Genomic DNA, 23,573 nt, shown 5'->3' with positions numbered 1-23,573 from the left:
TTGGCCTACTATTTACTTTTAATATTTTTCTGTTGGAAAATTCTTTTCTGTTGAAATAAAATGAAATGCTTGGATAGTCTTCAATGGAATTGGTGGAATGTTATACCTTTTTTTATTGGCAGACTGTCAATTGCATGCATATGTAAATGATATTAGAAGAAGCGTTGTAATACAAACAGCTTTGTTTTTTCTCTGCTCAGGGAAATAAAATCGTTTTTAATAGTTATTGAGATGAGTGAATTGATGGATGAGTTTTAATGTAACCGTTAGACGCAATGGTCATATACTTACACAAATGTATTTGAGATAGCTTTTTCCACCCAATGGATCACTGTATAATTTTACAAAAATGCTTTTTATGCTAATATTTTTTCTATTAAATATAGCATTTTTATTAAATATACTTTTAATTTCGAAACATTGTGTTCCTCATTGTATATCATCTACGTGTGTACGAGTATACACACAAACAGACATATATATATATGTGGAGTTAAGAAGTACCGCGTGGCAGGACGAAAGGGAAAAAGAGGGCGCAGGCGAGCGAAGGCGAAGCGAGCGGCTGGCAACGAGGAGAAAGACAGAGAGAGAGAGATCGAACACGAACACGAGGAACGGGACTCTAACTAAATCAGTCTAATTCTTTCCATGTACGCTATATTGAAATATATCTTTATCCACTATTCAACTCAGTGTGACTTCAATCCCACATATTGGAGGCTCGTCCGGGATTGAGCGAGCAGTTGATAAATATAAAGATACACGACGACGACGACGGTTAACCTAACCTATAAAAAAAAAGGGGCACGGTGAGAAAAATGACGGAAACGACGACGACGCTTGGCGAGATATAGCCAAATAGGTTGAGCTGTTACACCACGAAGCTGAAGGACATTAATATACTGCATCTGCTGTGCTACAGTCAAGAAGGTAACCCGAAAACGAACCGTAAAAACGTCCGCGCGTTCAAAGGATTCCGGTTCGCTGACGACGAGGAATACGAAGTTAAGCGAAATTTAATTGTCAATACGTTCTCTGTCGATGAGCTTGTAAAAATTTGCGAATGGTTTCAGTTCGATCTAGGATCTAAATCAGGATCTAAAGAAAAGTTAGCAGACTGCTTATGCACTCGATTAAACAAATTAAATCAGCTCAAGCCAGACGACGAAAGTGAGGACGAAGATGACGAAGATGCTCACACAAACGATGGTGAGGTTAACGATGAAAATGACCGACGTGAAGAGGAACGCACGATGAATCCGAACTTGTCAGGAGAGCCAGACAATAACGTTCAGGTACGAGGAAATTCACGACGATTTTCTGGGGACGAAGGGACATCGCGGCAAGCTTGTCAATTCGTTCCGTTACGAAGTAATAGCGAACACGACGCACGATGTCAGAAAGACGATCATCGTCAACGAGAAATGGAGAGACGACAACGAAAAGAAGTTTCTCGGCATTCAGAAGAGGGTACGCAGTACTACGAAGACGAAATACGACGACTCAACGACGATATAAGACGTCTCAATGCCCGACGTCATATTTACGATGCACGACGCGTGAATGACGATGGATACCACGACGAAGAGCAACGACGAGAAGACTATGTACGATGAGATTACAAGCAGGAGTATAACGAGCAACGAATTCCTTATTACGGTGAGACGATTACACGAATGAATAATAATATTCGACCACGAGACGTAGAGGCCCTGATACCTACATTCACCGCCGACGATGATTATCCAATTGAAAAGTGGCTGTCAGATTTCGAGGATATTGCGCAGATGGCCAATCTTAACGAGTTAGAGAGAGCTGTTTTCGGTCGCAAGGCGATTAAAGGAACAGCTGCCAAATTTCTACGATGTCAACGACACACGGAAAGATGGACGGAACTTCAAAAATCTTTGCTACACGAGTTTCGAAGAAAGAAGACGAGCGCTGAATTACACGAGGAATTAACCAAAAGAAAACAAAAATCGAATGAAAGTTTACAGCAATATCTCTATGCTGTAACAGAAATTGCCAGTTACGGAGATATTTCCGACGAATCAATAATTGATTACGTGATTCGAGGCATAAACGACGATGATGTTAACAAGATGGTCCTCTACGGTGCTCGTACATTAGATGAACTGAAGAATAAATTACGAGTGTATACCAAATACGTATCCAGCCAATCTATTACGACAAAAGATAAAACAAAGATTAGAAAAGTCAACGAGGTAAAGCCCACTAAAACAACGACGAGGGACACGACTGATATGAAGAAAGAACGATGCTACAATTGCGGACGCAGTGGACATAAGTCGGATAGTTGTCAAGACAAAGAAAAAGGCAAAAAATGCTTCAATTGTGATAAATTTGGGCATATTTCAGCGGATTGCTCACAGACCAGACGAACTAGTGCTAAACAGAAAGCGGATAAGTCAGCGGAGACTACGACGAAGAATGCCTATCTGGCTAAACAAGCAGAGGATTTCCACGAGATGAAGAAACACGTTTCCATTAATGGGCATAACATGATTGCTTTAATCGACACGGGCAGCGAAGTTAATATGATAAAATTCGAGAAGTACGACGAATTGGGAAAGCCCAAGTTAAATTCAAGAGCGACAACAATAACTGGCCTAGGTCAATATGAAGTTAAAACGATGGGCGGATTCCACGCAAAAGTAAATGTCGACGATGTCAAGACCGAAATGGAGATGCACGTAGTTCCAAGCAGTGCAATACAGTACGACGTGGTTCTCGGTCAATCATTGTTACAAAATAACACGATAGTGATAAATCAACATACTATTAAATTGGTGACGCCAGCTGCCACGGATGAGTTAATAATCGAGGAAGAAAAGATGCACACCTGTGAACTAAAGGATGGTCAACTATCAGAAGCTAGTGAGAAAAATCCTTTGTGCTACATAACTCTAAACAACGATGAGATAAATTTGGATGTAGGCAATCAACGATATTTCGAGACTATTGTCAATTTGGTCAATAATTATCAACCTGCAGATGTCAAGGAAACAAATGTCAAAATGAAGATTATACTCAAGGATGACCAACCGATTTACCAACGCCCACGAAGATTATCACGACCTGAACAACAAGAAGTCGATCGGCAAATGAAACAATGGTTAAAGGATGGCATAGTGAGGCCGAGCTCATCAGAATACGCAAGTCCGATTGTTTTGGTCAAAAAGAAGACGGGAGATATCAGGATATGTGGCGACTTCAGGGCATTAAATAAGAAAATGATGCGAGATCATTATCCTTTGCCTATAGTGGACGATCAATTTGATAAATTGACGGGAGCAATAATCTACTCGACGCTTGACCTCAAAAATGGATTTCACCACGTGCCAGTCGAAGAAGAAAGCCGGAAATTCACGTCTATCATAGTTCCGAACGGCCAGTACGAATTCCTACGATGTCCATTTGGCATATGTAACAGTCCTTCAGTATTCCAACGCTATGTTAATGAGGTATTCAAAGAGTTAATCCAGAAGAATATTGTGCTTACTTATATGGACGACCTGATTATACCTGCCACAAACGAGGAACAAGCGCTAGAACGATTGAAGATGGTATTGGAGACTGCATCGAAATATGGACTGCAGTTCAATTGGAAGAAATCTCAGTTTCTCAAAAACGATATCGAATATTTAGGTCATGTGATAAAGAACGGAGCTATCAAGCCATCACCAAGGAAGATCGCGGCTGTGATGCACTTCCCAAAACCTATTACGAAGAAACAAATCCAGAGTTTTTTGGGACTATCTGGATACTTCAGAAAATTCATCAGGGGTTATGCCTTACTAGCACGACCTCTCTCTGAGATACTCAAAAAGGATGTGCCGTTTCGATTCGGACCAGAAGAAGAAGCATCGTTTAATCAGTTAAAGAGAAAATTATCTACAGAACCTGTTTTGAAAATCTTTGATCACCAAAAAGAAACAGAATTACATACCGATGCTTCAAGTGAGGGCTATGGAGCTGTCTTACTTCAGAAAGACGACGTTGATGGACAATTTCATCCCATACATTTCATGAGCAAGAAAACGACTGATGCAGAAAAGAAAAAACATAGCTACGAATTGGAAGTTCTAGCTGTGGTCGAGGCCTTTAAAAAATTCCGACACTATCTATTAGGCATTCCGTTTAAAGTGGTGACTGACTGCCAAGCTTTCGCGAAGACTATGGATAAAAAGGATCCGATACCGAAGATAGCACGATGGGCTCTGTACATGCAAGATTTCCAATTTACAGTGGAACATCGTTCAGGCCGCAGAATGCAGCATTGCGACGCACTTAGTCGTAACCCGGTCGCACTATTCACACAAAACGAGTTAATACAACGAGTGGCCAGAGCACAACGGGATGACGAATATTTACAAACGCTAGCGACAGTACTACAAGACAAGCCGTACAAAGATTTCTGTATGATCCGGGACGTCGTTTACAAGGAGCGCGATGGTAAGAAGTTACTAGTTATACCTAATTCGATGACGCAAGACATAATTAGAAGAGCTCATGACATGGGTCACTTTGCCATTAAGAAGACTACGGAAATTTTGAAGAACGAATATTGGATTTCCAATTTAGAAGCAAAAGTCGAAAGATACATTCGAAATTGTATTCCATGTATTCTAGCCAAGGATAAAGGAGGTAAAAAAGAGAGTTTATTACATCCAATAAATAAAGGAAACAAACCGCTATGTACTTATCATGTCGACCACGTGGGTCCTCTGGAAATTACCAATAAAAAATACAAATATTTATTGGTGGTAATTGACGCTTTCAGTAAATTTACGTGGATTTATCCAACTAAAACTATGAGTAGCGAAGAAGTGATATCGAAACTAGAAGAGCAAAGCGCTTTATTCGGCAATCCTTCTGTAATAGTATCAGATCGAGGAGGAGCCTTCACATCTCAGCTGTTTGAAGAATACTGCACAAAACAGAACATTAGTCATCATCTGATTACGACGGGAACACCACGGGGAAACGGCCAAGTTGAGAGAATCAACAAAGTCATATTATCTATTCTAACGAAGTTATCAATAGCAAAGCCTGATTATTGGTATCGGCATGTAAGAAAAGTACAACAGGCCATCAATGGTAACCATCAACGAGCTATAGGAAGAACACCTTTCGAAATTATGTTCGGCACTAAGCTACGTCATGCAGACGATCCATCGTTGCAACAATTGCTTCAACAAGAATTGCTTGAATGTTTCATAAACGAAAGAGACGAATTACGTGCTGAAGCCCGAGCTCAGATTGAGAAGATTCAAACGGAAAACGTTAAACAATATAATCTACGAAGGATGGAAGCACGAAAGTATACCATCGATGAATTGGTTGCTATTCAAAGAACCCAGTTCACTCAAGGATCCAAACTACTTCCAGGATTTATAGGACCCTACCGTGTTACGGAAAAAATTGGTTATGACCGATACGCTGTCGAAAAGGCTGGGCAGCAGCTAGGACCAAGGACGACGACAACCAGCGCTGACAAAATGAAGCCATGGTCAGAACCTCACGCAGCAAATGATGTCCTAGACGAAGTTCCTGACGAAATAACAAACCAGATTTCCCAAGGAGTTCAGGATGACGTTCCTGATAAAAGCGTAAGTGAGTCCGGGACGGACTCTAGTCAGGAATGGCCGAATGTGGAGTTAAGAAGTACCGCGTGGCAGGACGAAAGGGAAAAAGAGGGCGCAGGCGAGCGAAGGCGAAGCGAGCGGCTGGCAACGAGGAGAAAGTCAGAGAGAGAGAGAGATCGAACACGAACACGAGGAACGGGACTCTAACTAAATCAGTCTAATTCTTTCCAGGTACGCTATATTGAAATATATCTTTATCCACTATTCAACTCAGTGTGACTTCAATCCCACATATATATATATATATATATATATATATTTAGTTATTTATTTTTATATAAGTACATTTTAACAGAAATTACTTTCATCAAATCAGCTGAATATAAATAAAAGTATTATATATATGCATATTTTAATGTAAAATGCTTATGATGTATTTTGTTATGTTATTTTAGATAGAGACATTTAAATCAGAAGAAAAACATGTAATACTACTTATAGATGAAATGTCCATAAAACCTGGTCTGCAATATGATAAAAGTACCAATACAGTTATTGGCCGACCAACAATAAAACTGTCAGGAGAAATGGATTTTTCTAATCAGCTAGCTACACATAGTATGGTATTTATGTTGTGCGGCATTACTACTAATTGTAAGTGGAAACAAACCAGTATGAATATACAGCCAATTCATTTTGCCCGCAAGAAATGACGAGAAAGATTTTAACATTTATTGAAAAAGCACACAATATTGGATTAATTATTAAGGTAGTACTTTCGAATATGGGAGCGCAAAATAGGAGTTGGTGGAGACTTTTTAATATTACAGCTGGTAAATTTAGTCAGATAAAAAATAACATTCAATATCCATGTAACAATGCAGATAAACTATTTATTACACTAGATTCAGTTCATGTTTTTAAAAATACTGCATGCGCATTAACTGCAGGTAATACCTTTTATTTAGATGAAACAATAGTGAAAAAGTATAACTTACCGCAAAACGAAGTCTCTATCAAACCTATTCGCGAGGTATATATGCTAGACCAAAAAGATACTTTAAAACTGTGTCCACACTTAAAAGAAAAATCAATAAATCCTTCTCACTTCGATAAAATGAACGTTGCCTTAAGTGTAGGATTATTAAACAACAACGTTGCTGCAGCCATATTATATCACATAGATAGAAAAAATATTGATTACGTGCATAAAACTACAGCGTAGTTTATAAGCACAATACACAAATGGTTTAAGCTTATGACTAGTCGTTATAAGAAACTTGCGCTATCCCATTTTCAGGAAAATATATACACAGAAAATATCACTTTTTTAAAAGAATTTAATGAAATTGTTTATGGAATAACAGTAGTTGGAAATGAAAAGTGAAAACCATTCCAAAGCGGTTTAGTACATTGTACACAAACTGCTCTCGATATACAACATGAATATCTAAACAAACAAAATTTTAAATATTTATTATTAGGCAGGTTTACTCAGGATGCGTTAGAAAATTTATTCTCGACAATACGTGGGCGAACATCTGTACCAGACGCACGAGAATTTAAACAATCATTGCGTCTTGTTTCTCTGTCACAATTTCAGGCAAACATTAATCGTGGTAATTATTCTGCTGTTGATACCGATCATCTTGTACAATATTGTACAGAAATAAAACTATTGGAAAATAAAAATAAGTCTAGAGACATACAATCTCTCGAGAGCATTGAGAATGAAATATAGGATGATTGGGATGAAGAACTACACACTCCACTAATGCGAAATGAACCTTTAAATAATGAAATGCAAACTGCATTGTATTATTTAACGGGTGCATTATTACATAAAATTAAAAAAAATTACAAACATTGTACAGTGCGTTGCATTGATGCCTGGGGTACAGATTTTAAGGACCACGTTTCTTTCTTAGTTATTTTTACGTTCATGACCAAATGCTTCTGTCAATGATCACCGCAGCATTCAGTCATGAACATAAAAATAATTAAGAAAGAAACGTGGTCCCTAAAATCGATACCCCAGGCATCAATGCAAAGCACTGTACTACATGTTTTAATGCACTTGTAAATACTGATACAAATTCGAATGATGTCAATAATAATAATTTAAGTCTTTTCATCAAATTAAGAGAATATAAGAAAAATGTATTATATTTTCCTACTATGGATGTGTATAATATCATATATAAATGCGAAATATTATTTCGGCAATATGAGACTGATTTATTATCTAATAAGTTAAAACCTATAGAATTAGTCAATAAATGTTTACAAATGTATTCGACGGATTTTATTCCTGTATGTCATAATATTATATATAAACTAAAAATATTTGTTTCACGTCTTAGAACATATAGTACTGGAAGGAGCATAGCCCTATCAGCCCCGTGCATTTGATTGTCCGAGAGTAGATTGACAAGGATGGAGAGATGATGGCCCTAACTTGTAATGCGCATGCTCCATACAGATGCGTGCACGGTTGCCATCCAAGGCATCTAAGCTAACCTTCAATTGAACTTTGTAAGTATTGAGTTGTATTGAGTTCAGGACGCGTAATCAAAAAACCCCTTTGGAAGAATTGAATACTATTTTACGAAATTGTGACAATAATGTATTGCTACATTTGTAAGGAATGAGATCAGGCATCTACATATCACATGTAAGTTTAATTATTTACAAGATCTGTTTTTTAATCACAGAACAGAAATGATTAGATTAATTATTAAACAATATTTAAAGATTCGAATTCATCATACGAGTAAGCAACTTTGCGAAAAAGATAATTGTATCAGGCACAAATATACAAAACTTGTACTGTTCGATAACCAATAAATAAACAAACAAATTATTATTCACATTTGAATGCGTTTTTATTCAGTTAATATAAATTATAATTTGTCACTTTTCTATTTCAATATTTTTTTTATCATAAATTAGTTTTTTATTGACCTTTATACCCTAACAGCACAACCGTCCATATGTCGACTATAAGTCGACTTTTCTAAGTCAGGTTTTCAGAGTCGACTGTAAGTCGACTTTGAACAGACGTCTGCAGACGTCTTTCAAATGTCGACTTTAAGACGTCTTGAAAAAAACATTTTAAAATTGCAACTATAAAAGTTAATTATAAGTTAATTACTTTTAGCATTTGCTAAATTAACAGTGCAAGATTATATTTGTAAACGACAAATAAAATCGGTCGGCCGATGACGCCACCGTTCAGTGCCGAGAGAGTTACGCGCGATTGCTCCAATCCATCGGCGCATTGCGCGTGCTCGAAGCTCATCGTTTCCGGAGTAAAAGAGAAACAGACTCACTCTCTGTGTGCTGTTGCTCGCCGGCACCGATTTCAGTTCGTGTGTAAGAATTAAATAGTATATTAAAGCTAATTTATATTAAGTTGTCTCTTGTAAAACTAGAATACTGCAGTGTTAATTTAATTGCTTCTATTTTCAGTATTGTGAACGAGAGAGAGAGAGAGATAAACCGGAGTATACGTGTGCCATATTGGGAAACCGGAGTATACGTGTGCCATATTGGGAAACCGGAGTATACGTGTGCCATATTGAGAAACCGGAGCACGTGGCGGTGTCGAGTCGGTGCCGAGTTTGGTTCGTGTGTAAGAATCGTATATTAAAGCTAATCTATATATTTATTAAGCCAATCGTCTTTTGTGAAAGTACAATACTGCAGTGTTAATTCAATTGCTTTCATTTTCAGTACTGTGAACGAGAAAGAGAGAGAGAGAGAGAGAGAGACAAATCGGAGTAAAATAACAAACGTGTGTATTGGGAAACCGGAGCACGTGACGGTGTCGAGTCGGTGCCGAGTTAACTATAAATGGTGTGTACTTTCTGTAATACAATTCATTTTAATTTTAATTAAGGGCGTGTTATTTCATACTTAAAATAATAAAGTCAGAGGCTAATTTTGTAGGTTTTGTACGTTTATTAAGATTATTTATTGTCTCTGAAAATGCCCAAAAAATTTTTTAATTTGTCGAAACGTCAACAAAACCGGCGAACTTTACTTTCTTACAATTTGGATCGTGAAGTAGCTTCTCAGCCGGCTGTACTTCCAAATGTTGACGATAATCCAATTGGTGGTCCATCATGTTCATTGGCTTTAGAATTTGATGAGATTGAAGATCAATCAAATATGATGCAGGTCAATGATGCTTCATCAGATATTAGTCACTCTGACACATACAATTCTAATAGTGTTTCATCATACGACACAAGCATCGTCAGTGATGACGAATTTCAAATTAACCCGCATCCGGAAAATATGCATTTGCCTTTGGCAGGTGAACTGTGTAAATGGGCAAATGAATTTCAAATTAATCAAAATGCATTAACATCATTATTACAAATTCTGTCAAGACATGGGCATAATGATTTACCTCGGGATGCACGAACACTTTTGAATACCCCAAGACCAGGTATATCCAGGCTCATAATATTAGAACTCTTTCCAAAGGTCACTACGGCTTATTAAAAGCGCTTACATCAATTGGTAGTCGCTTTCCTCATGCTTTTAATTATCGGGATATAATTCATTTGGGCATAAATATTGATGGCTTACCAATTTCGAAAAGCTCAAAGAGTCAGCTTTGGGCGATTTTAGGCAGGATTTCTGATTTGCCATTTGCACCATTCGTCATCGGTGTTTATCATGGTTACCAAAAAGCTCCTTTATGCGAATTTCTTCAACCATTTGTGAATGAATATTTAAATTTAAAAAACAATGGATTCTTTTTCAACGAACAGCCCCGGCAAATCAATATCCGTGCTGTCATTTGTGATGCTCCAGCTCGAGCATATGTTACTTGCACAAAATCGCACAATGGACACTTTGCCTGTGGGAAATGCACTGTAACGGGCGAAACAATAAATAGGCGAATGACTTTTTTAGATACTAATGCTCCACTCCGAACCGATATTGATTTTATTAACAGATCGCAACCTGAACATCACCTTCAAGGTGTTTTATCGCCATTTGAAGTGATTTCAGTTCCAATGGTGAGTCATTTTCCTGTAGGCTACATGCATAATTCTTGTCTCGGTATAAACAAGCAACTTCTGAAATTGTGGCTAGACAGATCAAAAATTTCCAGAGTGATGCAAGGTCATCTTAATGTTTTGTCTGATGCACTGAAAACTGTGTCAAAATGTATTCCAACAGAATTCGCTCGAAAATATTTTGATTTGGATGATTTTCACAGATGGAAAGCGACTCAACATCGCACTTTTCTTCTATATTTAGGACCGCTGGTTCTTAGAAATGTGCTGCCTAATGAAAAATATCTACATTTTAATGCCTTAAATTGTGCGATGAGAATTTTATGTAGCATTGACGATTATGAAAAGAATAACGAATATGCACATGATCTTTTGGTATATTTCGTTCAAAACATGAGCATTCTGTATGGACCACAAAATGTTACTTATAACATGCATACTGTAATACATTTACCTGCTGATGCAAAAAGATTGGGACTCCTAGATTCTTTTAGTGCTTTCCCATTTGAAAACTATCTTTTCACTCTAAAAAAAACTTCTCAGAAAATTTGATAAACCGTTACAACAAATTTGTAACAGGTTAAATGAACAATCGTTATTTCCTGCAGAAAATCAGCGGTTTTATAATCAGCAGTATCCTCAGCTGCAGAAAAAGATCAATGATAATTTACCATTAGGTTGCTGTAACGCACATAATAATAATAATAATAATAATGGAGTCAGAGGGGGCGGTCCTCGAATCGAAGATCCGCCAACGACACGCAGGCTGATGCCCATTGTGTCACCCTCCAGTCGTTTGCCGCCTATGGGAGCCCCGATTCCCTCCAGAAGAGGCTCAGGTCCCTCATAGGTAGCCTACTAATCTGCCCTGGCTCGGGAAAAGCCGAGCCTAGTAGTTTTAGTCTTAGCCCCGCGTAGGCCGGGCAGTCGCAAAGAATGTGGAGACTTGTCTCCTCTTCCTCCCCACAGGCCCTACACTCAGTCGTATCGGAACGGCCCAGCCTGTGCATGTGGTAATTAAGGGCTCCATGGCCAGTCAGTATTTGCACCGCTAGCCTAGCGTCCCTTCTGCTCAAGGACCTTATGTCCCGGACTAGGCCCTCGCTGGGTGTATCCCCCAGTAGAGCTCCGGCCTGCCCCCAGCTCATTTTTCCAAGACTCGAGGTGCTCGTTCCGCAGCCAGGCCCGAAGCCTCTCCCTGCCAAGGCAGAAAGGGACCCCCAGCACCGGTCCCGGCCCGAACACCTCCATTCTTGATGCGGCTCTGGCGAGCCGGTCGGCCTCTTCATTGCCCTCAATCCTCGAGTGACCGGGGACCCAGGTCACGATAACTTCTTTGTCCTTTGCCAGCTTCTCCAGTGCATTTCTGCAGTCCCAGACCAGCCGCGAGGTGTAGATCGGGGCTTCAAGTGCCTTGATGGCAGCTTGACTGTCCGAACATATTCTCACGCGCCCAACCGTCTCCTTCACTTCCAGGGCCAGTTGGGCACATCTTAGGATTGCCACGATCTCCGTCTGGAAAACCGTGGCGTACCCATCCAGGGGCAGGCTCTCTGCCACCCTCCTCTGTCGGCAAACAATGCCCGCACCGGAGCTCGTGCCCGTCTTGGAGCCATCTGTGAACCAGACGTCCCCGTCCCAGGCCTGAACCGATGCTCCGGGTTCAATCTCGTCCGCGAGCCCTGTGACCTGCACTTTAAAGCGCCTGTCCAGGGCCCGAACTGCTGGCATCCTATCCTGCCTCATTCCGAAGATGGAGTCGGTCAGCATGCCGCTGGGGAACTTAGTATGCGCAGTCCCCTCTTTCCACTTCAGTTCACAGGCTAGTCGGTGTGCGGCGATCGCCGCCGCTTCCATCACCACCTGTGAAGTGGTTCGATCCCGAGCAAGATGCCCATGGCTGCCACCGGCGTGGTTCGCATTGCACCCAGGGCCCCTCGTAAAATCAGAGCCCTGATGTGGTCGAGCGCCATCACCGCCGCTTTCTTCCGCGCCCTAGGCCACCACACAACTGCTGCGTAGGTGAGCCTGGGTCGAAGTATTGCAGTGTAGATCCAACAGACCATCCTGGGCTTCAGCCCCCACGTCTGGCCCACAATTCTCCTGCACATCCAGAAGTAGGAGCACAGACTCTTACAGCGGCTTTCAAGGTGCTCCCTCCAGGACAGCTTCTTATCTAGGATCACTCCCAGATATTTCACTGATTCGGCTGGGGCCAGCCTTGTACCTTCAAAGATGGGCCCCTTTATAGTGCCCACCTTGTATTTGCGAGTGAAAACAACGAGCCCCGTTTTCAGCGGATTCACTGACAAACCGGTCCCCCTGCACCACCGCTCTACTGTTCCCAGTGCGTCCTGCATGAGCTCCAGGAGGGGCCCGAGAAAAGGTCCTCGCACTAGAGCCACGTCGTCAGCGTAGCCCTGCACGAAGAAGCCCCTCTCACTCAGTCCCTCAAGCAGCCCATCCACCACCAGGCACCATAGCAGTGGAGAGAGTACCCCGCCCTGGGGGCACCCCCTCTCCACCCATCCACTGACCCTCGTTGTTCCCAACGAGGCTACAACTCTCCGCCCTAGCATGCCCCGGATCCACTCTACGAGTTTCTCCGGCACACCCCTGTGCAACGCTTTTTCACACACCGCCTTGTGCGGGGTGTTGTTAAAAGCACCCTCTATGTCTAAGAAGGTGCCCACCGCGTAACCGCTCCTCTCCAGTTGCCCCTCGATAAACGACACAGTCGCATGAAGAGCCGTCTCCGTGGAGTAGCCCATGCGGTACGCGTGCTGCGCGCAGTGCAAGGGACGCCGCAGGAGAACGACGTCCCTTACATACGCGTCGACCAGTTTCTCCAAAGTCTTCAGGAGAAACGAGGTCAGACTTATCGGTCTGAAGTCTTTAGCAGAGGAGTAGCTCACTCTTCCCGCTTTTGGGATGAATACCACTCTTGCTAGTTTCCATGCGCTAGGCGTATGGCCCAGAGCCAAACATGCCCTCAAAGTCCTTGTCAGAGGTCCCACGACCAGCTCCAGCCCCTCCTGTAGAAGAGCCGGAAATACTTGATCTGGTCCCGCCGACTTAAAGGGTTTGAAGGAGTTTATCGCCCATCTCACTTTTCCGGGCTTGACAATGCTGGCCGCTAATCCCCAGTCCGCCTTGCGAGCCCTGCGCGAGCTCACCGCATCATGGGCGAACAGTTCACCGTGCTCTCTGCGAAAGCCCGGAAAGCTGGTCTCCAGCAGGTGCACCAGACATCGCTCTCCGGTCACCATTATCCCATCAGGGAGACTAATGTAGTCCAGGACGGCGTCTGGGTTTCTGGCTAGGATCCTGCATAGTCTTGCGGTCTCGGGCACGCCCTCAACCGACTCGCAGAACTCTTTCCAGCTCTTTTTCTTTGCCCTTACCACGGAGTCTCTATAGTCTTTCTGGGCCCTTCTGTGAAGTTCCCAGTCCGACTGGCGGCCCGTGTTCCTGGCCCTATTCCAGGCCCTCCGAGCCGCACTTCTGAGCTCCTGCAGCTTGGGACTCCACCAGGAGTTGCCCTTGGAATTCTTACTCGCCCTTTCTGGGCAGTTCCTTTCATAGCTCTCCACCAGAGCCCTCTGCAGATGATCCACGCAGAGCTCCAGTTCCTCCTCGGTCCCGTGCCTCCTTGGGAAGCCCTCGAGATGGCATTTCAGGTCCGCCCGATAGGAGTCCCAATCGGTCCTTTTGGGGTCCCTGAACGTCGTCACTTCACCTCTAGCCCAGGCCAGCTTGAAGGTGATTTGCCTATGGTCTGACAGTGAAGGTTCACGCGAGACCCTCCATCCGACCACGTCCCTCGATATACACCTAGAACAGACAGTAAGGTCGAGAACCTCTTTCCTCACCGCCGTGCAAAAGGTGGGCTCGTTACCTCTGTTGAGAATCTCCAGATCCGTCGACGCTAGAAATTCTAACAGCCTCCTACCTCTATCGTTGGTATCCGTGCTACCCCAGACCGTGTGGTGCGAGTTAGCATCGCAACCCACTATCAGGGGAAGCCGCTCACTCTGGCAGTACTCTACCAGTCTGGTCACCTGTTCCGGCGGCGGTGGGGCCCCCTCGTCATGGGGAAAATACGCGGAGCACACCACCACCCTCCTCCTGCTTCCCAGGGAATCGGCGACATCGAGCTCGACCGCCACCACATCTCTGGAACATAAATGCGGGATTAGTCGAGCGTCAACGCCCTTCACTACTACGCAGGCTCTGGGCTTTTCGGCTGTTGGAGGCTTAAATAACCTCCCGCATGCTGCCACGCCATTGATACGGCCCCGGACAAGCCAAGGCTCTTGTATCAGTGAGATGGCTGTGTGCGCCGCAGCTTGTTTCCTCGACAGAATCGCCGAGGCCCCTTTGCTGTGGTGCAAGTTAATTTGAGTAAAGGTCACCCCGGGACGATCGAACTTTACGATTCGTCCATAGGGGGCCGCTTCTCGCCTTCCCTATCCCCGCCTTGGGCCCCGCTCACCTTGAAGGTGACTTGGTCGAGCCCAAGGTAGGGCTTAAAGTCCAGCGCCTTCAGCTTGAGGACGCTGGATTCTGGAATCCTGAGAACCAGGTTCCTACCATCCCTGGTAGCCCCTACGTTCTCAGCCATGATTTTCCAGCTCCCGGTGCTGAGCCCAGGATTCTGCCTCTCCAGCCGCTCCAGGACCGCGGCCGGTTCATCGGGAGCCCCCGGGACCCAGACCACGGCCCTGTGCTGCCTTTGAAGCACCTCCGGGCCCACCACCTTGAGCTTGGCGTTTTCCCAGGGAGAGATGCTCCCCATCTGGTCAGCGAGCCAGACTAGGGACGCCTCATCCCTGCCTAAAATTACCGCGGCCCCTCCCCTAAGGAAGGTACGACGGAAGCATGGTATGGGCCCTTCTCGGATCCCACTGATTGCCCTGCTGACGGCCAGCTTCAGGAGAGCCAGCCGCTCAGCGGTGATTTCCTCCTCGGGATAACCCTCGGGGATGATAACCCTTGTTAAAGGGTCCACCGCCTCGGCATAGGTCCCAGTGCGTTGAGCCCTATGTTTCTTAGCGGGTCCTTCCGCCGAAGGGGGAGTGTCCGTGGGGCTCTTCCGGCGTTTGCCGCTGGCGTGCCCCTCCTTCTCCCTCGGCGTAGCTACTGGGGGGGCCACGATGCCCGAGGAGGTCCCGCACTGAGCCCTCTCTCGTTCTCGTTTGGCCCTCCTTTTCTCCGCACCGGAGCGGTTCCTCTTGCCAAGAGGGCCCGCCGCTGGCGCGGAGCTTTTCTCTAAGACGGCGGCGGTGGCGCCTCCGGAGCCCGAAAGGGCCCCATCCGCACCCACCGTCTCCGTCTGTGTGCCGGAGCCGACGGCGGTGGCGCCTCTAGAGCCCAGATGGGCCCCGTCCGCAACCCCCTCCGCTGCCTCCGCACTGAAGGTCTCGCACTGCGAGCCCTCCATCTCCGTCACTACGTCTTTTAATTTTTCGAAATCCATGTAGTTCCCACGAGTAGCTAGGGAACGACAGGTCCGCCCACACAGAGCCCCGCATGCGTGGGTAAGGCTATTACTCTGGGGTGTCGCCTGGTGCCCCAGAGGCATCGTTCAAGACACTGCTCCCTCAGTGCCACGCAGCCATCGCCACGATAGCTTACAGCTTGGCTTAGGGAGCTGGTCCGCGGTAGCGGCCTTCCTGACCCCACGCAGGGTTTTACACCTGGAAGACCAGTTATAACCGCCACTGACCGGAGGTACCCTAATCCCACGCAGGATTTTATCCCCTGGGGGACTCGGGCCCCTCCGGCCGTTCTCCTATCCGCCACCCGGAGACGCGCCCGGTAGGTAGCTCAACCCCCGGGCTGTAACGCACATGGTCAAATAAAATTTTCTTCGTTTGTCTTGACAACAACAAAAAAATATAATAACTGCTGCTACATCGAGGAAAACAATATCACAAGCATTGTTTGCATTTCGAATATTGGTTAGGTTATTAGTTATTATCGTGAAATTCCAACAATTATTGGTCAAAAGTTTACAAATATTTCAACGTTACCTAATTATCCTTGTGATTCAGGAAATTTAGGTATATATGTTGTTACAGGCTTATCGGCCTTACAAATGTGGCCAGTTTCTTTAATAAAAAATAAAGCATTCCAAATGAATTTTGAAAATGATTCAACATACCTCGTATTTCCCTTATTACATCACAAATTTTAATTTCAATTAAAAACAAAAGTAAAATATTATATATATTGTACATACGTTATTATTAAAATTATAATTATTTCGATAGAAAATTCAATAACAGCTTGATCTTTGTAACATTATATACTATTTTCACATTATTTTCATATTATTGTATTAAAATATGCATGTTATAAGAAGTACAGATAATGAACGTATTGATGCTGCTCTAAAAATGTTATTTGTAAAGGTGTGGTACGTTATTATTGGCGACGAGTGGTGCTCTGTTGTACCCGACTCATGGGTCTTCGAAAGCGATTCAGTGATTTGGTGGCCACCGAAAGGTATCACTGTCACCACAGCAATATCAAAGGAAATACAGTCCAACGATACATGGAGTTTAACTCCATACAAACAGTTGATTGGCCCATTTGGTGAGTTACACTTTATGTATCTAGAACAATAAATATTATATTAAATAAGTGCATATAAATTCATGCTAAATATATAATGATTTTTAATGATAAATCAGGCATGAAGTTTTGCATGCGCATAGTATTTGAATTTTATTAGATTATTAAATTTGACAGATTTATACGTTTCTGCATTATGATTTGCAAAAAAATGCTACTTTAAAAATATGTGTGGTTTAAAATAATGTTTTGCATTAAACATACATATGTGTTACATTATGTTTGACAGATTCTTTTCAAGAAGCTCGGAAAATCGAGAAGAAATCAGCGGATATCTCATCGGATGCTGATACTGATGCTATGCGTGCTGCATTTGATGAACCATCCAAACGGTCGAAAAAAACTAGAAAACTCTCCTCCGATGAGTCTGACACTTCTGATGCCAGTTCCTGTAAGTTTAAAAAGAAACTACTATTTATTTGTGATACATATATTTGCAATTTACATTAATGCAAAAAAACAATTTGCTTCATACAGATTTAAAGAATGTTCGTAGTATAACTAACATATCATAAGATATCTTTTAATTGAAATATCTTATGAGCTGTCATTTATAACAAATATTTTTTGAATCTTTATGAAGCAAACTAGTTTTATATGTAAAGTGGTTTTTTATTTTTCCGATCATTATATATATCAATTTCTGTATTACAGGTAATATGCCGCCAATTTCCCAACAACGTAAAGGTAAAACATCATTTACAATCATCCATATCAAAAACACTGGTAATTTTGTAAAATACCCCCACCACCTCTGATTTTAATAAAATTAGTTACATCTAGTCGGTGTGACAGATATCCTAACCTTAAAAGTTGTCAACTTTAGTGCGTGATATCTCGGTTTGCGAGGAAATCCGACACTTTTTCTGCCAGATTTGTTCATTTCAGGCAAAAACGCGTCGAATGAGTCTAATTTTATCAAAATCGGAGGTGGTAGGGATATTCTACATAATTACCAAATTATTATTTGAAAATGTAACTATAAACACTTACAATAATACAATAGGTATTGTTTTGCATGAATTAATCATATATTTTTATTGATGATACTATTCTTAATTTTATTTTAATTTTTGCAGAAAATACACCAAAAACAATTTCCACGATATCCCTACCAAAATGTTCGTACATTAAATCAAAGCAACGATGCGAAGGTAGTTTAACCAAGGCATCACAATCGCAAATGAATAAGCGTGCTACATTCTCATCCAACTACGAAAAGACTTGTAAGTTTATGTAAAGGCTTTTTTACCTGTGTTGTCAGGTGATTGAGAAATTGACCAGTAGGTATCACGTCTAAAAAGCGGTTGATTTGAAATTTAAAGCGGTAGATTATAAATTTCAGAAGTTTCATGTAAGACATAAAACTTATATTTAGAAAAAGTTATTATTATTATAATTAATACGGTGAAAAAACGGTAGATCTAGCAACACTGCTTTCTACAGTAAGCTATTAGTTAGTATTATAAGTCATAAGCAATAAGAATTGATAAATTACAGTCAAATATTCTCTTTAAATTTGACTGCGATTGGTCATTTTTTTTCTAATTATAACAATCATCATTGCTATCAATTGTGTATAATTTTGTTTGTTTTGCAGTAGACTCTACTCCGAAACGGATCAATGATTTGAACGGTATGAAAAATTATTTGACTTGAGTAATACAGCTATGTGTATATATATTCACTTGGAAATCCTATTTGTAACTTTATTTAAATTTTTGTGGAAAAGCAACACAAATCTAAAAAATTGTCCGGCATCTCGTCAGCTAATTTTGGGAAAACCAAGCCTGCAATGATGGAGCGTCATCAAGAATGGCACGATGAATGTTACCTATCTGACATACAAGGTATACATACACAGTATCAATAATTTAAATATAAATGTGTATAATGTTAATATTAAAATGTAAAACGTTATTACGATTTCTTAAAATCATAGTTTCTTAAAAAAATAATAAATTTATTTCTAAGTTTTATTAATCTAGTATACAGTATTGCTTCGTAAGTGCTGCATAAAAGCTATTATCACGAAATCTTATTTATTCTTTAATGCAAGTAAAAGTCATCATTTAATAATAATAAAAAATGATTTTGATAAGAAAAACATTGTTATGAAACAAAGAAATTTGCAAACATAGTTCAACATAATATATATTTTTTTATTATATATATATATATATATATATATATATATATATATTTGATTTTCAGAATTACCTGGTTCACTGCAGTTAGATAAAGAAAATCAAACGAGGAATCATAATAACTGTTGTGGTAAATATATAACTTCCTACAGAAATACATTATTAATTTGTTAATAGTTTTTGTTCTTTTAATGTTTTTATATTACTTATATTTTTATATTGTATTAATATTTTATGATTATTTTATACAGTCATTTTATTAACAGTCACTTTATTAAAATATTAACAATTTTAATTCTTACAATTTTGTAATATTGTTACAGGCGAATGCAGAGATTATGTCCAAAAGGAATTAAAAAAATTGTCACGACAATTGTATAAAATCGAAGCGCTGCTAAAAGAGCCGAATGCAGGACGAGGTGACGAGGTTGTAGGACAAGAATTATTACCGTCGTTCCCGCTGATGACGCTTCAGCAATTTTTCGAATGCGACAATCAATTGAAAGTGGATGCGAACATGAGAAAACAATTCGTAAGTCTATTCATATTATAATATTTATAAAATATTGTTTTTAATGTTGATAATTGTACTGCCTGTTAAGTTGCTGTTCTAATTTCCCAGAAATTAACTCGCTTTTTTATAATTTTATAAATTTTGTCACATTTATTATATATTATCAAAAACTTTTTATTACTTGTATGTATTAAATTTGATAATTTTATATTCAATATTTGAAAAAAATTTCATATAAAAATATAACAAAATACAAATAAATATTTCTAAGTCGCAAAATTGAATAAAATTGATTTCAAAAATGTATGGTTGGTGAATACTAAATTAATACTATTAGTTGTCTGAATATGTTTAAAAACACGTGTATTTCATTTTCGCACTAACATGTTTTTTTTCAATCATAATATTCTATTCGTGTACATTTTTGTAATTATATTACAGGAACACATGATATGTCGAATCGGAGGTTCGACAGATAAACAATTTATTAGAAACATTTTATCACATATAATGTGTAACGAAATAGGGACCCAAATATCATGGACAGGCCAAAAGAGTGGTGTAGGTTTTAAATCCACATCCTTGTCCAAACTAATAATCGGTAACATTTATTCCATTATTCCTATTTTCCTATAACAAGATTTCCTATTTCAAAATTAACTTTCCAGTACTGACAACATTATTTCATCTCTTTTTAACATTAGAGTTCCGATAGAGTTCAAACAACGTTTTCAGTATTGATTACAGTTAATTTCGGAACATAGCTTTATAATTTTATTTATATGTATTTCAGATTCTGTGATGAAACGGTCACCAGCTTCAACCCGTGCAGAATTAGAAGCTACCATGCAAGAATGGCTCCGTCGCTCAGGTGACAGGATAAGAAGTACGATTAATAATAATAAAATGTTTATTAATCAGTAAAACAAAGTTATTTACTGATTAATAAACATTTACTGGAAGTCTTCCATGAGAAACTTTGCGAAACATGTTTTGTATCGTGTCTTGTCGTTTCAAAAAGGAATGGAACCGTTAACATTATAATTACGTGACGCGGCACTGGTTTTTAAAATATCAAGGAAATCCAGTGATAGTCTTAATTTGTAACATCTATGCTGTAGATCGATCTTATGGATACATAACAATTTCTAAACGATTATTGAATCGTAATTATCCTGTTTGTACGCGCATAAATATCGATAATAATGCCTAACAATTAGTAATAAAATCAATATATCCGATCGTTAGTTTATATATACAAATAAAAGGTTTTACATCATACAAGCAATACTTTGAAAAATTTATCTTATATCTTTGTCATATGCTCAACGTTATGATATAGATTTTTTGATATATATTTTTTTTAATTCAGAGTGATTTATATGTTTCAAATCGAACTTTATGTAAGGCAGTAGAAAAATAACAAATTTTAATAACAAAGTTACAATGAAAGAAAAATTGGAAAAGTTAATATCCGTATTATGATCTTCCTACAGTATATGCCTAAATATACGAAGACTTGTCAAAGATGTCATTCTTATTTAAGTGGTATAATTGAAGCTAGTCCATCATACAAACTATTTAAATATCATTGGCGTGTTAAGCCATTTTATGTTATGCGATCATCTTGCAGAAATAGCCATTGACAAAATAGAAAGAAGTATATGAGCATTATTCAAAAGGATTCAAGTAAATGTCACGACGCCAAATTTTGTTTTAGATAATCGTAATGTCCGTACGATGATACTCTCACATACACACATGCGCGTATTTGTATAAATTTTCTTTTTTTTTTAAATTTTCATACTTTTAATTTATAATAATTTTGTTTTATGTATTGGCTTTCAAAATATATGTATGAAGTAGTCATTGCATTTTTTATATGAGTAAAAGAAATGTGTGATGTGATAACGATTGATTCGTAAAACTCATTGCTAATAAAAAAATGTAATGGTTAACTTGATCTAGTTAAAAAGGAAACTTGGCATTCATATGCATGATTATGCTGGAATATGTGATATATGTAATGCTATATGTTTGGTAAAAAAAAAAGAGAGAGAAGTTTAAACGCAAGATAATAATTTTATTACGAGTACAAAGATTGAAAAAAAGTTATTTTCATATTAAGATTGTTTTATTTAAATAAGAGGAATATTTATTTCTTTATTTAGCATTAAGAAAGTTGATGAAATTACATTTTGACTATATAGATATGAATGTGGATAAAGTTTTTGTTTTATGTGACATCCATGAATATAGAATAGTTAAAAGTTTTTATTAAAATTGTTATTATTATTATTCTTAACAAATGCATTTGTATATAATATTAATATTAAGCAAGATAATATTGTATACAATGAGTTATTGTGATATACATATACACACACACAAACTTAAACAAATGCGCACAATGCACATACACAGATATAAACAGTTGCATTCGCTTTATATATTATAACAATTTTCTTTTTTTTTTAAATAAAACGAATCAAACAAGTGAAAAATGTCTTATAACATATTTTCCCGATTTCAATATTTCTTCCTTTACAACTGCATAGAATGTCTGTATGATGACTAACTATAGTCGACTTATAGTTGTCTCCAAATGTATGACTTAAAGACGTCTTTAAAAGTCGACTTATAGTTGTCGATTAAAGTGGGACATTGTATGACTTATAGACGTCTTTAAGTCGTCTAAAGTCGACTTACGGACGTCCATTTTCCAGACGTCTAGCAGTTATGGCCGACTCATAGTCGACTTAAAGTCGACTTTGTGCTGTTAGGGTACATATACCGTTTTGTGCTATAATTTATTTGCGCTTCCCTGGTCATGCGCATTACAAACTAGTATCATCATCTATCTATCTCTGTCAATCTATTCAACAACACTTTCAAGAGACTATGATCCTTCCAGTATTATATGTTCTAAGTTTCACGTATACATTTTGTTTTAAAAACAAACTGTGATAACATTATCAAAGCTATTTCTTCTTCTAGTCGTAGTGTCGCAATGAAAAAATCGGTGATAAATTATAAATGTTACGGAAAAAATAAGACTATATGTGATAAAAACAAATAAAATATATTTTATATTATATTTTTGGTATTTATTTGTTTTTCCTTCTTTGTAATATTAATTCATATAAAAGTGTCATTTGAAATTGCCACGTTATGGAACCAAAATGGTGGACAATTGCGTTATGCTCAATGCACACAACACGCGTCAACGCGTTACGCGTGGCGAATAGCCAATCATTCTTTCGCTTTCTTATTTCTTGTCATAAAAGCTTAAAATGATTGGCTACCTCGCCACTCGTAACGCGTTGACGCGTCCTGTGTGCATTGAACCTTACTTTATAGATCTAGTGACTTTAAACGGTTGTGGGCTATAATGCCCGGGAAATATTTCTGGTCGTAATTAATATAGTACGCGTTGTTAACTGTTAACCAGAAAGTTGATGTATTAATACTGATAACATTAGTGATACAGCAGAGTTACAAGGATGATGTAATACATCTAAAGACGCACTGACTATACCGACACGCGGGCGTGTGTGCGGACACATGCATGTAACTCGACGCCATACAGAGCAATACAGAGCTCAAAAGCTCACGCAGCGCTGCTCGG

The 23,573-nt window shown here is 39.7% G+C and overlaps 4 protein-coding genes and 1 long non-coding RNA gene across 7 annotated transcripts; 2 read left to right on the top strand and 3 right to left on the bottom strand.

The window, feature by feature from the left end:
* Positions 1 to 8,880: 8,880 nt before the first annotated feature.
* LOC120359976 lies at positions 8,881 to 10,134 on the top strand. The gene is made up of 3 exons (XM_039459473.1): positions 8,881 to 8,984; positions 9,081 to 9,243; positions 9,345 to 10,134. Exon 3 carries the CDS (start codon positions 9,600 to 9,602, stop codon positions 10,119 to 10,121), a length of 522 nt encoding a protein of 173 aa, XP_039315407.1. The 5' UTR covers positions 8,881 to 8,984; positions 9,081 to 9,243; positions 9,345 to 9,599; the 3' UTR covers positions 10,122 to 10,134.
* LOC120359975 lies at positions 9,553 to 12,502 on the bottom strand. Its single transcript, XM_039459472.1, has 2 exons — positions 10,590 to 12,502; positions 9,553 to 10,496 (listed from the first exon to the last, which is right to left on the bottom strand). Exon 1 carries the CDS (start codon positions 12,500 to 12,502, stop codon positions 11,702 to 11,704), a length of 801 nt encoding a protein of 266 aa, XP_039315406.1. The 3' UTR covers positions 9,553 to 10,496; positions 10,590 to 11,701.
* Positions 12,503 to 14,363: 1,861 nt separating this feature from the next.
* LOC113005475 lies at positions 14,364 to 16,448 on the bottom strand. Its single transcript, XM_039459470.1, has 2 exons — positions 14,544 to 16,448; positions 14,364 to 14,479 (listed from the first exon to the last, which is right to left on the bottom strand). Exon 1 carries the CDS (start codon positions 16,227 to 16,229, stop codon positions 15,078 to 15,080), a length of 1,152 nt encoding a protein of 383 aa, XP_039315404.1. The 5' UTR covers positions 16,230 to 16,448; the 3' UTR covers positions 14,364 to 14,479; positions 14,544 to 15,077.
* A 178-nt stretch (positions 16,449 to 16,626) lies between these two features.
* Positions 16,627 to 20,878, top strand: LOC120359977. Of its 2 annotated transcripts, none has more exons than XM_039459475.1 (9): positions 16,627 to 17,245; positions 17,514 to 17,675; positions 17,939 to 17,971; positions 18,364 to 18,510; positions 18,888 to 18,920; positions 19,012 to 19,134; positions 19,499 to 19,561; positions 19,755 to 19,963; positions 20,739 to 20,878. In XM_039459475.1, the coding sequence occupies exons 1-9, from the start codon at positions 16,996 to 16,998 to the stop codon at positions 20,745 to 20,747; spliced, it is 1,029 nt and encodes a 342-aa protein (XP_039315409.1). In that variant the 5' UTR covers positions 16,627 to 16,995; the 3' UTR covers positions 20,748 to 20,878. The 2 variants fall into 2 exon arrangements, with proteins under 2 accessions (XP_039315409.1, XP_039315408.1); XM_039459474.1 differs by having other exon boundaries at positions 18,885 to 18,920.
* Positions 17,147 to 18,525, bottom strand: LOC120359978. Of its 2 annotated transcripts, none has more exons than XR_005576682.1 (3): positions 18,278 to 18,525; positions 17,489 to 17,673; positions 17,147 to 17,265 (listed from the first exon to the last, which is right to left on the bottom strand). It is a non-coding gene; the product is annotated as an uncharacterized LOC120359978 (long non-coding RNA). The 2 variants fall into 2 exon arrangements; XR_005576683.1 differs by lacking the exon at positions 18,278 to 18,525 and adding an exon at positions 18,090 to 18,203.
* Positions 20,879 to 23,573: the final 2,695 nt, after the last annotated feature.

This window comes from Solenopsis invicta, unplaced genomic scaffold, assembly GCF_016802725.1.
Source record: "Solenopsis invicta isolate M01_SB unplaced genomic scaffold, UNIL_Sinv_3.0 scaffold_510, whole genome shotgun sequence".
NCBI lineage: Eukaryota > Metazoa > Arthropoda > Insecta > Hymenoptera > Formicidae > Solenopsis > Solenopsis invicta.
This window is presented reverse-complemented; position numbering and strand designations above follow the sequence as displayed.

What these genes read in the sequence shown, in the direction of transcription:
- LOC120359977 (XM_039459474.1), top strand. Translation starts at nt 16,996, where the DNA reads ATGCATGTTATAAGAAGTACAGATAATGAACGTATTGATGCTGCTCTA. An exon ending in ATCCAACTACGAAAAGACTT is followed by an intron (nt 18,511 to 18,884) that starts GTAAGTTTATGT and finishes TTTGTTTTGCAG; the next exon opens with TAGACTCTACTCCGAAACGG. An exon ending in ACGGATCAATGATTTGAACG is followed by an intron (nt 18,921 to 19,011) that starts GTATGAAAAATT and finishes AAATTTTTGTGG; the next exon opens with AAAAGCAACACAAATCTAAA.
- LOC113005475 (XM_039459470.1), bottom strand. Translation starts at nt 16,229, where the DNA reads ATGCCTCTGGGGCACCAGGCGACACCCCAGAGTAATAGCCTTACCCAC.
- LOC120359976 (XM_039459473.1), top strand. Translation starts at nt 9,600, where the DNA reads ATGCCCAAAAAATTTTTTAATTTGTCGAAACGTCAACAAAACCGGCGA.
- LOC120359975 (XM_039459472.1), bottom strand. Translation starts at nt 12,502, where the DNA reads ATGGAAGCGGCGGCGATCGCCGCACACCGACTAGCCTGTGAACTGAAG.